The sequence below is a fragment of the Tachypleus tridentatus genome, chromosome 4 (genome assembly GCF_004210375.1).
Source record: "Tachypleus tridentatus isolate NWPU-2018 chromosome 4, ASM421037v1, whole genome shotgun sequence".
Classification (NCBI taxonomy): domain Eukaryota; kingdom Metazoa; phylum Arthropoda; class Merostomata; order Xiphosura; family Limulidae; genus Tachypleus; species Tachypleus tridentatus.
In genome coordinates this window covers 21,615,985-21,629,251 of record NC_134828.1, presented here as the reverse complement: position 1 = coordinate 21,629,251, position 13,267 = coordinate 21,615,985, and the positions used below count along the sequence as shown (strand labels likewise).

Sequence of the window (13,267 nt, the reverse complement as noted above, 5' to 3'; positions counted from 1 at the left end):
ATGTTTGCATTAAAAAGACATTTAAACCAGCTTGAACCAATAAAAAACTCTCAACATTTGTTTGTTTGAAACGTTAAACCACGCCCATTTGTTGAGAATGAGTGACGGTTTGGACCCGGCATGGCCAGGTGGGTTAAGACGTTCGACTCGTAATCTGAGAGTTGCAGGTTCGAATCCTCGTCACACCAAACATGCTTGCCCTATCAGCCGTGGGGGCGTTATTATGTAACGGTCAATCCCACTATTCGTCGGTAAAAGAGTAGCCCAAGAGTTGGCGGTGGGTGGTGATGAATAGCTGCCTTCCCACTGCTAAATTAGTAATGGCTAGCGCAGATAACCATCATGTAGCTTTGCGCGAAATTAAAAAACAAACAAAGAGTGACGATTTCGTTTAGTGAGTGCCTATTTGGTATCCTACTACGTCCATTTGGTACTAAGAATCTAGGAGGAAGGCGTGAACATCATTGAGTGCTATAACGTATCTTATCGGTGTTTATTTGGAAGTTACCGATGTTAATAGATACGTAATGGAACTCACATACCATACACACCGATTATTTTATGGAATTTGCATGATGTACATCAAGACATAGGCTTTGTCTGAAAGCAAAGCCAACTTGGCTATCTGTTGAGTCCCGATATTCAAAATGTAAACCCATAGATTGAGTCCGGATATTCAAATTGTAAACCCATAGATTGAGTCCGGATATTCAAATTGTAAACCCACAGATTGAGTCCGGATATTCAAATTGTAAACTCGTGATGGTAAAGGGATATGTGATCGAGTTTGTACACTTGTGTGGTACAGTTTAGTTTGGGCTTAACTTCTGAGCATACTTCCAATTATCCTGTGAAATAAGACGCGTGTATTTTCGTTTAATTTAGCTGACTGTAACCAACAAACTTAAGCCATATTTTGAAAGTGTTTGAAATGAAAATGGATTCTGATGAACATTCGGTTTTTACACGTTCGTAGAATCTCTTTCACCACAGCCAATGATTTTGAAATAATAGGTTGAGATTTGGAGCTCTATATATTCACAAGCTGAATACGTTAACAGTAACGTTGAACTGTACGTATTCCCAAACTAAACAAGCTATCAGTAACGTTGAACTGTACGTATTCCCAAGCTGAACAAGTTAACAGTAACGTTGAACTGTACGTATTCCCAAACTAAACAAGCTATCAGTAACGTTGAACTGTACGTATTCCCAAGCTGAACAAGTTAACAGTAACGTTGAACTGTACGTATTCCCAAACTAAACAAGCTATCAGTAACGTTGAACTGTACGTATTCCCAAGCTGAACAAGTTAACAGTAACGTTGAACTGTACGTATTCCCGAGTTCAACAAGCTATCAGTAACGTTGAACTGTACGTATTCCCAAGCTGAACAAGTTAACAGTAACGTTGAACTGTACGTATTCCCGAGTTCAACAAGCTATCAGTAACATTGAACTGTACGTATTCCCAAGCTGAACAAGTTAACAGTAACGTTGAATTGTACGTATTCCCAAGCTGAACAAGTTAACAGTAACGTTGAATTGTACGTATTCCCAAGCTGAACAAGTTAACAGTAACGTTGAACTGTACGTATTCCCAAACTGAACAAGTTAACAGTAACGTTGAAGTGTATATCCTTCTGTCTCTACTGATTCTACAACATGTCACCTTAATGAACAAATAAGGCAATATATCCACCTTAATGAACAAATAAGGCAATATATCCACCTTAATGAACAAATAAGGCAATATATCCACCTTAATGAAAAGATAAAACAGTATATCCACCTTAATGAACAGGTACGACAGTATATCCACCTTAATGAACAGATAAGGCAATATATCCACCTTAATGAACAAATAAGGCAATATATCCACCTTAATGAACAGATACGACAGTATATTCACCTTAATGAACAGATAAGACAGTATATCCACCTTAATGAACAGATAAGACAGTATATCCACCTTAATGAACAGATACGACAGTATATCCACCTTAATAAACAGATACGACAGTATATTCACCTTAATGAACAGGTACGACAGTATATCCACCTTAATAAACAGGTAAGACAGTATATCCACCTTAATGAACAGATAAGGCAATATATCCACCTTAATGAACAGATACGACAGTATATCCACCTTAATAAACAGGTACGACAGTATATCCACCTTAATGAACAGATAAGGCAATATATCCACCTTAATGAACAGATACGACAGTATATCCTCTACAGATTCTACAGAGTCCTGCTTCAACCTTTCACAGCATGTCATTGCCACTGAGAAGATCCTCCAGTATGTCCTTCTCTCTGAACAGATACTCTAACATATTCTTGAGTCTGAACAGATAATACAGAATATTGTTCTCTCTGAACAGATACAACATAGCTTCAGCCATATTTGGAGAAATTACGACATGTCCTTGCATTTCAGATGCATTCTCTTAAGCCTACTTACACGTATTTATACTTGGGGGTAGAAAACAAGGATTTTTCTAAATAAGCCTATCTTAGGAAGTATGGTTGAGTCTTTCAATGGATTGTCTGTGAGATTTTAAAATATAATGATGAGCTATCCTTGAAAAGGATGCATGGTTTATGTTTCTATCTTCGGACATGTTTTTGTTTGTAACTTATTTTCAACGGTTCGTTTTTAACAGGACTCCATTTCACGCTTAGCTAGGTGGAATAACTTATATTTTACCGAATTTGTTTTGACCGAACCAAACGAAAGCTGTTTTAGTTTTATACTTGCACGTGTCTTCACGCTTAATCGAACAACACCGGTTTGAATAGAGAACGAAGTTCAAAAAATGATAACAATATTAGAACAAAAAATGACGGAGAAGATAGAACAACAAAAGATAGAACTTAAAGCTTTTGAAGTGTAAATTACGTATGCAAATAAGGCGGGAAACGCTGTTGAAAAGAACAAAAACAGATAACATATCTCTCGTATCTCTCTTTTGATGTGAAACATTAAATTAAAGCTTTCATTTTGAAGAGAATCAACAAAAAATAAAAGGTTGACAAAATGAATGCTTTTAACGAACGATCTATTTCTGTCCTCCACAAATATAAAGTGCATTAGTCTTAGCGAAACGTACATAATATTAGCTTATTCAAAGAAATATCCAATTACCATACGTCTTCCTGTTTACATTAAACAGAATATCCTCGCTGTCGTTGTGGATGTGCTTATTTACCCACGAAACATTGAAACATAAGTTATTGAATTTGTGTAACTTTTATATCATTTAAGAAAAACAAGGGTTAACTGTCTCTTCTGAGTTTGTTACGTAATTATTCGAATGTCAGATTTAAGAAGAAAACAGTGAAGAGGGCGTGCTTCTTTTATTTATGATTTCTGTTTCAGCGCAAAGCTACACAATGGGCAGTCTGCGCGCCAACCACCACAATGGATCGAACCACGAATTTTAACGTTGTAAGTCCGTAAAAACACCGTTAACACACTGCTTTTTATCTTAATAATTTAAATAAGTAACTCAAGTTTTTTTTATTTGTTTTACAAAACGCGTATATTTTAGTGAAATTATATAGTTACATCCAAATAAGTAAACAAAATCATGAGGAAAGACTGCGTTACAAATAGCAAATCCCAATCTCTGATTAATTACATTATAACCATAAATTCTTAAACCATAAACAAAACACATTGAAATTAAACAAAATACAGTGCATATTTTAAAAATAAAAGATCCGAGGGTACAAGTTACAACATGTGATTATAAAATGTGTTTTAGGTTTTGGAAGTGACTGCGGAAGTAAGATCCACATTGCGGTGAGGATATAATTTATATATATATATGATAACCCTAGTTTTCGTACGACAACAGAGACGTTTTATATTACAAGAATTAATTTTGTGATTCAACTGAGAAATATTCACATTTGAAATAAATAACTTATTCTAGTTTGCTATTTTGCTTTCAGAGAGGAACAAAATAAACTTATACCACAACATTTAATGTGGTAGGTGTTTATACAATATTGCATAAATATTCATAAAGAAGCTCGACAACTACCCATATTATAGTATTTTGTTTAAGGTTATAGTATCATGGGTTAATTACACGTAAAGACTGTCAGTACAATACTAACTCTGAGAAAACTGCTCTTACTCTCGTGCTTAGGCGCTGAAAATCATAATTAGCACATCTTCAGTCAGTTACTAAAAAGGAGTGAACACAAGCTTTCTGATCCTTCGCTAGATCCCTCTGCCGGTAGATTATATAATTATTTACATGAAACATAAGTTTTCGGATTTGTCGCTAGCGCTCTCTACTGGTATATTGTATATAGCACAAGCTTTAGGCTCCTTCACCAGCGCTCTCTACTGGTAGATTATATGTAGTGTAAGTTTTTAGATCCTTAGCCAGAGCCATCTATTGGTACATTATATATAATACAAGCTTTTGCATTCTTCGCCAAAGTCTTCTTCTACTGGTAGATTATATGTAGCATCAGTTTTCGATTTCTTCGCCAGAGCCCTCTACTGATAAATTATATGTAACACAAGTGTTGGATTATTTGCTAAAACCTTTTATAAAAATATTACAAAGAGGAAATAGACCCTCTGCGAAATGATCCGATAACTTACCACCAACGTTACCATAAGAAAGGGAAGAAACCTTCCAGTTTAATTTGTTTTTATTTCTACCTATTATCTTTTCAGATTCATTTAGAAGTTGGTGTACGAATACAAGCTTACTGGTGCGTTCGTGACTGGCAAAGTCCAATCATGTGGCGAAGCTATGAAGTCTATATGCTTTTTCTTATTCTCGTGGTGCCATCTGGTGTCATGTGTTACACTTACACAAGGATATGTCACCAACTGTGGATTGTTGTGAAAGAACGTGCGGATATGACTCTAGGGAACGTGTATGTATTTACATTTTAGGACAGATAGATATAAATATTTAATATATTTTTTCTTGTGTTTGCAATTGTTTCTTTTTCTCAAATTTTTGGTAATGCGATTTTCTTTGTTCAAAATATATCGAGAATCGGGAGAATAATATATTTGTTTTTGTTGTATTCATCTACACGAAAGTTAGCTTTACCAGGAAGAGCAAGTTTAAACTGTTTTAAATTATTTGTTTAAATAAACTCGTTTTGAAGCGGCGTGATAGAGGCCAAGGTTTGGGTTGAGAAAATTTATTATGTAGAGGAGCGAACAAACCAGCCGTTTTTACATATAAAGAGACAAATATAACAAAAATAAAAAAAAAACATTAATAAGTCGTGATTTTTTACGGCTCGGGATTTTTAACATTTGTAAAGACACACATACAAAGTAAAAACTGTCGTCTCACTGCTCTCTTAACACATAACCACAAGTTTCTAGAATGGAGGACAAAAATTTCATAACGTTGACATATTTCGATAAAATTGCGACTAAACGGTTTGTTTGTAGTTAAGTATAAAGCTACACAATGGGCCATCTGTAATGTGCCCACCACGGGTATGTAAACCTGATTTTTGCGTTATAAAATTTAAGACGTATCGTTGTGCCACTAAGGGACGCAAGTAGAGAGAGAAACCATCTTTTGTTTGGTTGTTTATTTCTAGTTAAGCGCAAAGCTACACAATGAACCATTTGTGCTCTGCCCACTACGGGTATCGAAACATGGTTTCTAGGGTTGTAAGTACGTACACATATTGGTGTGTCACTGGTGAAGCGAACGTCTTTAGTTCAACAGAAATCTCTTCCATGACGTTAGGCCCGGCATGGCCTAGCGCGTTAAGGCGTGCGCTTCGTAATCTGAGGGTCGCGGGTTCGCACCCGAGTCGCGCCAAACATGCTCGCCCTCCCAGCCGTGGGGGCGTTATAATGTGACGGTCAATCCCACTATTCGTTGGTAAAAGAGTAGCCCAAGAGTTGGCGGTGGGTGGTGATGACTAGCTGCCTTCCCTCTAGTCTTACACTGCTAAATTAGGGACGGCTAGCACAGATAGCCCTCGAGTAGCTTTGTGCGAAATTCCAAAAACAAACAAATCCATGACGTTAATTTGACACATTGTGGTATTTCACAAAAGCGATACAAGAGTTCTTCAAACGTAGACTAGGGCTTTATTTAACACAATGATGTGTTATAGCGATATAAGAACACACTTTAATTTTTTCATATTTTCTAAAAACACAAACGACGTGCGGTTTTCAGTTCAATATTGTGTTTATTTAAACACATCAGGTCAGAATCTTATTACATTTTTTATTGTACAAAGTTCCACTAAAATATTATGAATCAGTCAGCATATTCGTGTTGTGTTACACTGTGTTGTTTTGAATATGAAATTGTGTTGAAGCCATCAGACACCAGGCGTGTACTGTACAAAATTTGTACTTGTGTTTACTGTAAATCTACCGGGCAAATGATCACTCTTATAACGCACTCATTACTTAAAGTGCGGGACATGTTTTCGATTATTAAAGATTCGAACCCGGATCGTCAGCCCTATTGCTCTTCCATTGGACCCCCCACTAACTAGATGCTGCACGGAATATAAACTGTGCTGTTTTTAACACATTTTTTTGTATTTTGTTTTCACAGTGTATGTTCCCGATTTCATCTGAAAAACTGGATGTTGCTTATATCTCGATAGCGGGAGAGCAACTTACGAAATATGTTTAGTATTCTGCTGTTAAACATATCCCACATACCACGCTTCTTAAAATAATGGTTAACCACAACGTTTGTTTATTTTGAATTTCGCGCAAAGCTACTCGAGGGCTATCTACGCTAGTCGTCCCTAATTTAGCAGTGTAAGACTAGAGAGAAGGCAGATAGTCATCACCACCCACCGCCAACTCTTGGGCTACTCTTTTACCAACGAATAGGGGGATTGACGGTTACATTATAACGCCCCCTCGGCTGAAAGGACGAGCATGTTTGGTGCGACCGGGATTCGAACCCGCGGATTACAAGTCAAACGCCTTAACACACTTGGCCATGCCGGGCCCTAACCACAACGTATTTGACAGTGCTTACGTTTGTTACTTCTGCACTACTAACATACGAATGGTGTTCGTCAAGGATACATTTTCCAAGATTTCTGAAAGGTAAATACGTGCAGCTACGTTGAAACATCAAAACTGATGTATTATTACATAAAATTACATCAATTGAAATACGGAACTGACACACACACTTAAGCAATATCTCTGGTGATAAATTGGTAAAACTACCGTGAAACAGTGATATGTATATACATACATAACGACGCATGGTTACAGTTGCTAGGTAATTGTCAAGAATTCACGAGGAGATGACATGTGATAAACCTTGTTTGTTGTCATGATCTCAGTTGCCTGTACTTCTGCTTGTCTCAGTGAAACTGGATTTTTTTTTTGTTCAGAATTGCAGAAGGAAACAAGTTTGAAGCTCTCAGGTCATTGCCTTTCTAATGGAAGAGGGTATGAGGTTACGCCCCCTAGAAATATTTTTTTGTAAATTTACTGCTGTGGCATTGAATATTGGACAGTTTAAACTACAAATGATGCACACACGCAACTTAATGTATCGAACGAAAATACGTTTTAATACATGCTATGAAAAAGTAGTTAGGTCATGGCCTGATTGGCCTTACCCCTTCCTAAGGCTCAGGTTAGTAATCAGTTTTGTAAAAGAAATATAATTTCATTTACATGAATTTTAATTGCATATAGCTGCCTTAATTTTTTATTTATTGTTTTACTAAAATTATTAAAACAAAGTTTTTCGTTCAATTAGTTTTCTCTTAAAATTATTATCATACAATGTGCTCCCTCCAGTGGCACATCGGTATGTCTGCGGACTCACACCGCTAGAAACCGAGTTTCGATACCCGTGGTGGGAAGATCGCAGATAGCCCATCGTGTAATCTTGTGTTTAATTCAAAAACAAACAAACGTAGGATATATTTATTCATGTTATTTTTCTGTGTTGTTCCTGTATACAAACGTTGACGGCCATGCTTTTCATATTTCTCTGTGGTGGCCTGGCATGAACTGATAGTTTGAACGCTCTACTCACAGTCTGAATTTCTGGTATTCGAATCCCCGTCGCCAAATATGGGGGCGTTACAATATTAAGATCAATCCCACTATTCGTTGGTAAGAGTAACCCAAAAATTGGCAGTGATTTGTGTTAGCCAGCTGCCTTCCCTTATAGTATATCACTCTTAAATTATAGGCGACCAGCGTAGATAGCCCTCGTGTAGCTTTGCGCAAAATTCAAAATAAACAACACCAAATAATTCTTACAAAAGTAATTTTGTATTCTTCAGAACTCAAGAGAGACCGCAGCAGACACATCAGTTAAATATATCAAAAATAGAATAAGAAGTCATTTTAAAATTAAATATATAAATACGCAGGCGAAGAAAACTACTGTTGTTGGGAAATGAATCGAATATCACTGGAAGTAAGGGCAGTAAAAAAATAATTCACAGCATTATTTAAGTGTTTTTAATGGAGCCCAGATTAACATAATGACGACAGATGTCAGTAAAAACCAAGAAAATTAAAAACAAAGAAGAGCGAATCGTAGAAGCTAATACACAAGTTTCTGGTTTTTTTAATCAATCAAGATGCTGGGAACAAAAGAACGTTTAATAAAACGATACAAATTCTGTTTATGAAGTGTTAAAAGATGCTTTATCTCCCGTCGAGACACATCGCCTAACAGCTTAAAATGAGAGTTATTTATTAGATTTCCCAAGTGCGTCTGCTTCCAACTCTGAGCACTTCAGGTTTAACATTTTTGTCGATATTCTACAAGTCTCTAATTATTCCAAAGTTTCCTTTCTTTACGACAAAACACTCTTACGCAGAAGTTCTTTTTTTCGCTTCCAGATATCGTTTCTCTGACGTTACGCTCCTTGTGTAAATACTGAACACAGCGAATGATGATTGTGTGAAATTTCGTAATGCTCTAAGTAGCGATGTGTGAAATCCCTTAATTAACTGAGTAGAGATTTGTAAAACAAATTGTAGTGATCCGAGTAGCGATGTGAGCATATCCTGTAATGATCCGAGTAGAGATATGAGCATATCTTGTAATGATCCGAATAGAGATGTGAGCATATCTTGTAATGATACGAGTAGAGATGTGAGCATATCTTGTAATGATCCGAGTAGAGATGTGAGCATATTTTGTAATGATCCGAATAGAGATGTGAGCATATCTTGTAATGATCCGAATAGAGATGTGAGCATATCTTGTAATGATCCGAATAGAGATGTGAGCATATCTTGTAATGATCCGAGTAGAGATGTGAGCATATCTTGTAATGATCCGAGTAGCGATGTGAGCATATCTTGTAATGATCCGAGTAGAGATGTGAGTATATCTTGTAATGATCCGAGGAGAGATGTGAGCATATTTTGTAATGATCCGAATAGAGATGTGAGCATATCTTGTAATGATCCGAGTAGCAATGTGAGAATATCTTGAAATGATCCGAATAGAGATGTGAGCATATCTTGTAATGATCCGAATAGAGATGTGAGCATATCTTGTAATGACCCGAGTAGCGATGTGAGCATATCTTGTAATGATCCGAATAGAGATGTGTACAAATTACCTAAATTCTGGGTGTTTCCTTTGTTCCAGGGGCTGTTCCATGGAGATATCTATTCGAACCAAGAACCACCCAATGTCTTCTAGCACGATAGCTAAGCCTAGATCCACTATCCATAGAATAGATGATGATAATGCCCAGGTAAAACAGGTAAAAATGAAGGTTTTTGATGTCGATATATATAACATGTTCCGGACGTGATGTCACATAACGTACCACGGAAGTATATATAAGTGACATGACACAGGCTTAACATCTAGAAATAGATCACTTTAAGTAGCCAGCTATATGAGTGAGACCAGAAATCTAGTATTTTAAACATGTGTTATTAGAAAAGATATAACATAGGCTAGAATCTAAAAACGTACTTTTGAACAAATCAGGAAAAAAACGGCTGAGGTTCTAAAATTTTTTATAAATAACTGTACAAAGGCTTAAGATACAAAATGTATTAATAGATATAATGTTACATAGGCTTAAGATACAAAATGTATTAATAGATATACTGTTACATAGGCTTAAGATACAAAATGTATTAATAGATATAATGTTACATAGGCTTAAGATACAAAATGTATTAATAAATATAATGTTACATAGGCTTAAGACCTGAAAACGAATTATTATAATTTTACATAGACTTAAAATTAAAAAACGTAGTTATAAAAAATCGTACACAGTCTTAAGATCTAAAAACGTATTATAAATAACCTCACATAGGCTTAAGATCTAAAAACGGGTTAGTACAAATACTGTGATTTGAGATTCACCGTAACTATCATAACCTTACATTAAAGGTAAGTAAAGTTGATGCGTAAACTGTAACTCCTTTCAGTACACTCGATTTTGATGTTAGTGGATAAAATATAGTTAAGTTTATTTAATTATTAAGTTCTTGAGAAAATATTGTTAGTTTTTGTTCTTGTTTCGTTTGGTTTCTATTAAACTTCAGGCTAAACTTGTATCACTCTTTTGGCAAAGCCAACATGCTTGGTTGTTTGGATTTTCCATTTTAAAGGTGTAGTCTGGCTGCAAATCGAAAGGTCCAAGGTTAGATCCTGCAATATGTCGCTGACATTCTTTGCACTTTCAACAATCCCGGTATTCCCTGGGAATGTTACAACAGCAACAAATGATACAGTTATTCGCTTTAACTTAACGTAGCTTAGTAGTTCCGGCTGGTCAGCAGTTCAAAATCAGAACCTTAAAGTCTCTGACTAAACCGTTTTGTTGATGTGTGACATAACTTGTTGTTTAGGACAGAAATAACATTGGTCTTCGTTTTAAATTCCTTTTTCTAAAAGGTAATATTTTATCCTTAAAACATACATGCCGAAAGGGACATATTAGTGTAATGGAAATATTACTGCATTAGCCACTGTTCTTAGTTTTACGTGTTTGATTATTTTGATTTGAACCTTTCCAAACCATTAAGTAGTTTAGTTCACTCATTTATAATAACAACTAGAGCAACTTCTCGAGGTACTTTAAAATTCGGTATTTTACTGACAAGTAATAGCATTTAACGAATTAAAAACAATTTGCTGCATATGCAGTCCATTAGTTTGTATCTTGCAGAACATTGGTTGAAGGTGGAGTTGAAACGTCGTCAGAGGAAAAGGTTCCATCACAGTTTCCTACAACATCACTAATTATCTCAGAGCTAATGGCGAAGATACTCTGAAATATGCTTAAGAATTATTTTCGTTTTTGTTTTTCTTATTCTGTTTCAAGGACCATTTCAACCAAGAGTGTTTCATATCGCTGCTCCATTATGGACCAAAAGATACAATCTTAACAACTTCAATGTATAATATTTGTTATCGTAAATGGTTTCTCAACAAATATGTATTTTAGTTTGAGCACAGAGATGCACAATGGGTTACCTACGCTTTGCCATCGTGAGCATCGAACTCAAAATTTTAGCATTATAGGTTCTTAAAGTATAATAAAAACACATAACAACAATGATATGATACCTAAGTTTTCTTTAGAAGAGTTGATCTTGGAATACACCAAACAAAAAAAACATAAATGAGGAAATTTAACCTCCAGGTAAACCATCGTTTATCAGTCACAATTTGTAACTTCTGTGCCCAGACTTCGACTGCCATATAAAGATGGCAAGTTTAACAAATAAAATATGTTTTTCAATGTCGTTTTTGTTAAAACATTTACCCTACAGCTGTAAAAAACAGAAATTGCTTACAAGTGATAGTATTGCGACGCAAGAAAAATAATTCGCGAAATGTCTATAGAAAACATTAAAAAAATCTAGAACTTTTTAAAGAGATACAAGGAACCGAGAACATAGAAGTTCAAAGAACTCTCCGTCACCGTAGAGTGTAGAATATTTGTATTAGCTCTGCGAAAGTCCTTAGGGAACATTTCTTTCCAATTTAATTTTTTCTTGTTGCATAAACTTCTCTTTTCTTTACATCAGATTTTTATTTAATTTTTCCGATTGATTTTTACTTTTGAATTTTATTCCTTCTTTTGTGGTAGAAAGTAACGAATATAAACAGACCCGCAATCTCCTGTGTCACTAACAAGTAGGAGATTTTAAACTGTATTATGTGTAACAAGTACAAATAGATCCATAATATCCTGTGTTACTAAGATGTAGAATATTTTAAACTGTATTATGTGTAACAAGTACAAATAGATCCATAATATCCTGTGTTACTAAGATGTAGAATATTTTAAACTGTATTATGTGTAACAAGTACAAATAGATCCATAATATCCTGTGTTACTAAGATGTTGAATATTTTAAACTGTATTATGTGTAACAAGTACAAATAGATCCATAACCTCCTGTTGACACAGTGAAAAGAAGTGAAAGATATTGAACTATATTATGTGTAAAAAGTATAAACAGATCCATGATTCACTACTAAAATGTGTTTTTTTTTATCAGGTTATCAAGATGTTAGTAGCAGTAGTGCTCCTGTTTGTAACGTGCTGGGCTCCAATTCTTAGCACCAACGTCTTGACTGCTTTCGGCTACCTTCATCATTTGAATTATGGTTATTTGAAGCCACTGCGAACCGCCTTTCATCTGCTGTCTTACTTCAACAGTTGTGTCAACCCCTGCGTCTACGGGTTCATGTCTCAGAACTTCCGGAGTAGCTTCAAAAGTGCTCTGCGCATGTGTATGTGCGCAGGGAAAAAGCAGCGAATTCGCGGTCACTCGTCTCTCAGCCGCACGCGCACCACTTCCATAAGCTACGGCCGATCGACAGCCGTAGTGAATGATGGGTTTTGAAAACGTTCAGCCATTTTTGTTAAGAAAATTGCTTTTATATTAACTGCAGCTTGGTGTTACGAATCCACGTATACTTGTTGTAAAGTTCTATTTAATAAATTGGTAAACTTGAATATAGATCCAAGTACATTATATTCGTATAAAAACCAAAAGCGTCCAAGCTAGTCTTTTATCTACTAACAATAGAACATTCGATACAATATTATTCTAAAACTGGATAGCAGTAGAGTGAGAAATTACAGGGAGTTCTTGATAATAATATTGTCGCTTTCCTCCGCTAACAATGAAATATTGCATCCAATATTGTTCAAAACGGGGATAATAAAAAGATAGGGGGAGAAACAATGGAGTATTGCATACAATATTGTTCAAAAATGGACAATAAAAAGATAGGGGGAGAAAC

The 13,267-nt window shown here is 35.6% G+C and overlaps 1 protein-coding gene across 1 annotated transcript in view; it reads left to right on the top strand.

Annotated features, from left to right (window-relative positions):
* LOC143248264 (QRFP-like peptide receptor) overlaps window positions 1-12,962 on the top strand; it is a 75,156-nt gene extending 62,194 nt beyond the window's left edge. The window contains exons 5-7 of the mRNA XM_076496675.1: window positions 4,708-4,913; window positions 9,629-9,746; window positions 12,517-12,962. Coding sequence (XP_076352790.1) covers window positions 4,708-4,913; window positions 9,629-9,746; window positions 12,517-12,864 — 672 coding nt within the window. The 3' untranslated portion in view covers window positions 12,865-12,962. The remainder of the gene's footprint in view (window positions 1-4,707; window positions 4,914-9,628; window positions 9,747-12,516) is intronic.
* The last annotated feature ends 305 nt before the right edge of the window (window positions 12,963-13,267 follow it).